At 31.9% G+C, this 3307-nt stretch overlaps 1 protein-coding gene across 1 annotated transcript; it reads left to right on the top strand.

Annotated features, from left to right (window-relative positions):
- Nucleotides 1–446: 446 nt before the first annotated feature.
- On the top strand, nucleotides 447–1787 carry LOC146945671 (chitinase 2-like). The gene has a single exon (XM_085743973.1). It carries the CDS (start codon nucleotides 565–567, stop codon nucleotides 1498–1500), a length of 936 nt encoding a protein of 311 aa, XP_085600099.1. The 5' UTR covers nucleotides 447–564; the 3' UTR covers nucleotides 1501–1787.
- The last annotated feature ends 1520 nt before the right edge of the window (nucleotides 1788–3307 follow it).

Raw genomic sequence — 3307 nt, 5'->3', positions numbered from 1 at the left:
ATTTATAAAAAAAAAGTACAAATTCGTATATAGATTTATACATTGTTATAATAGTGAAAGAGGCACAAGACGTCATGATCTGATTCGAACCTCATCTCCTCTACTCGTATGTGAGATTTAAGTGGTAATTGTTGTATTTTTCTATACTGAAAAAATTTGCAACAATTGAAAACATACTTAATGTTGAATTTTTTTTTTCTTGTTTGCTAGCTGATTTGTTTACAAAATACTTCTAATATTCCATGACCGAATACATGATTTAATAGAATGCAAAGATATATAGACTTAATTAAAATACCAATAATAGGCATACAAAGACATCCCCTAGTGTTCCTAATAAAAATTAAAAAAAAGACTTCGTATAGTCTATATTTAATTAGAAGTAGTTGCATATATATATATACATTATTAAATTGAGTTTGCAGGCTTATAAAAAGGCATACCAAGAGTTTGGAATTCCAACACAAACCAATCAAACCCACCAACGAAAATCAATTAATAAGTTTGTTGCATTTGTCTATCTATCAATTTTTTCCATTTTCCATATTTTCATTTTCGATCACAATGTCTGATCACTCTCACAATATCAATGCCGTTTTGAGGCCAACAATTTTTCGAGAATACATTGGCGTGAAGGATGACCCAGAAACTTTAGATGATTTTCCTGTTGAGATCATCAATGATGACGTCAATCAATTCCACTTCATTCTAGGCTTCGCCACTGAGGTGTATAAAGATGGAAAAGGAACGGGACATTTCGTTCGCGATTGGAACTTTGATTACTTCAGCCCAGAAAAAGTGTTCAAACACAAGAAAGAACATAAGAATATGAAGGTTATGATAACTATCGGAGGCCATGGCACTAAATATCCATTCAATCCTAAGGAGAAAAAGGTATGGATTTTCAATGCCATAAGCTCGATCAGACATATCATTCAAGACTATGAGAACTACCTTGTCAATGATGATTCTGGTAGCTGCCACTGCACTAGCATAATTGATGGTATTGATATTAACTATGAGTATATCGATTCTAGTGTGACTGGGGCTGACTTCTCCAACTGCGTTGGACAAGTTATTAAACATCTCAAGAAGGATAAGCATGTATCCAAATCCATGGAATATGTGTCCATTGCTCCGACAGAGCTCCTGCAAGCCCACTACCACAAATTGTTTTGGGACCACAAAATGGATATCAACTATGTTGACTACAAGTTCTACAATCAAACTATATCCTCAAAGGATGAGTTTGATGATCTCTACAGTCAACTAATAACGGATTACGGTGAGCTTAAACTTTTGGCAGGTGTTAGTACCGATCCAGCTGATACTAAGATGAACCGAGAGGTGTTCATTGAGGGCGTCACAAGACTGGTCAACAGCAAATCACTCCTTGGACTTTTTGTTTGGAGTGCTAATGACTCTGCCAACCCACCGAGCAATGACATCGAGCCTTACATCTTGGAGGAAATGCTACAAGATCTCCTTACCAATAATTGATTACTAGCTACATGAATAGCTAATAATTAATATTTTATTTTTCGATCGGGTCATTTATCACGTATTATATATAATATAATATGTTACATATTCTAAATAAGACCCATGATCATGTGTGTGATTTTATTTAGTACTACTACATGTGTGTGTTGTGCTTGGCACAACTTTTTTTTTTTTTTTTTTTTTTTGTATCAATATTATGCTGTGATTGAATTTGAATGAATATCTTTTGTCATTGTGTCCGAGTGAAAAAACTAATTCTTATGTTGTGATATTATATTTATCTATGACTCTATTTAGATATACAGGTTGATAAAAAGAAGCAAAATGTAGTTTTCTACATAGCATCTTAGTTATTAGTTCACCTATTCTCCCAAAACCTTAGTGATAAAAATAATTAACTACAAGCAAATTGAAGATGCAATGTTTTTTGTCCCGATTCACTAGTAAATTTATATTTCGTCCAGCCCCTAATTCCTATAATGATTTTTCTGTTTTTTTAAGCAATAGAATGATTTTTCAGTGATTACTTTTCTTTAAAAAAGAAAAGTAAAGAAATGTTTTCTCTTGCGATTTTAAGTGCGATTAGGGTATTGTTCACTTGCCACTTTAACTTTCTTCTTAGCTAGGTAACCTAACCTACCACCAATGTTTCCCATCTTTCTTCGCTTATCATCATGCAACCAGTCCTCGTACGTTAGCATTGCCTCACTGAAAACTTACCTACCTCTCAGATCATATAAAAAACACGACCAAAACTGCGCTAGGAACAAAAAACCCTAGTTTTGAAGGTCCATCAGGAGATCAAAAATATCATTGAAAGCCACCATGCTACCAAATTCTTGAATAGGACATATGTTCACATGATGGTTGTTAGGGGAATTAATCATTTGAAGGACAAACATATGTGTATTTCATTATGTGATTTTGTTTTTACTTAAAATTTACATTTTTTTTATTATAATAAATTTTGAGAAAAGCTAATGATTTTTTTTTAGGCCTGGTAGGTTTTAAATACCTCTAATATGATTTAAATTTAGGCCCGGTAGGTTTTTTAGTTTTATATTTGAAATTTACAAAATTCAAGTATAATTTCTTTAGAGTTTCAATTTTTTTTCTTCCTCAACGTGCTCGACAAATATAAAAAAAATATTGACACGTAAAAATAACAATGTCTGAAAACGCACTACCGTCATTGAAACTCACAATATCAAAATGAATGTATTTTTTTTTATTGAACATAATATATTAAACTTTGATATAAAAAAATTATATTAAACATATTTTTCAATTATTAAAAAAAAGATTTCAATATTATACATTTAATAATAGTTGTGATGATGGTTTAAAGTGGTGTTTCCTAGAGCTAGGGGCTGATGACTTAAAATCCAGTGATAATAAAGCCAAGAGCACTTGGATGAGATGGTAAGCAATCTTTTTTTTCCTCAAACAACTATGATGTGAACATAAAAAGTTTTTAATGAAAGACTAATAGTAACACAAAATTATTTATATCTTAAGTTAATAGATTTAATTCCCTAACAACCATAATGTGAACATAAAAAGTTCTTAATGAAAGGCTAGTCATAATACAAAATTATTTATATATTAAGTTATTGACATTGTTTTAGTATATTATCTAGTCAATATACTTAGGATTCAGTTTTCTCTAGTTGTGGGTCGTGATTTTGGATTCATATTTTTTTTGAGATATGTCGATCTTTCCGCAACGGTGGTTGTGCTTCGTGGTCTGCAGGTACCGTTCCATTCTTGTTGTATCCTTTGGGCCGGAGAGTTTGGGTTGGTT

This window comes from Medicago sativa, chromosome 2 (assembly GCF_051527215.1).
Source record: "Medicago sativa cultivar Bolivia chromosome 2, Bolivia_mono, whole genome shotgun sequence".
NCBI classification, from domain to species: domain Eukaryota; kingdom Viridiplantae; phylum Streptophyta; class Magnoliopsida; order Fabales; family Fabaceae; genus Medicago; species Medicago sativa.
Note: the sequence above shows the minus strand (reverse complement) of the source record. Positions and strands in the feature narration are given on the sequence as shown.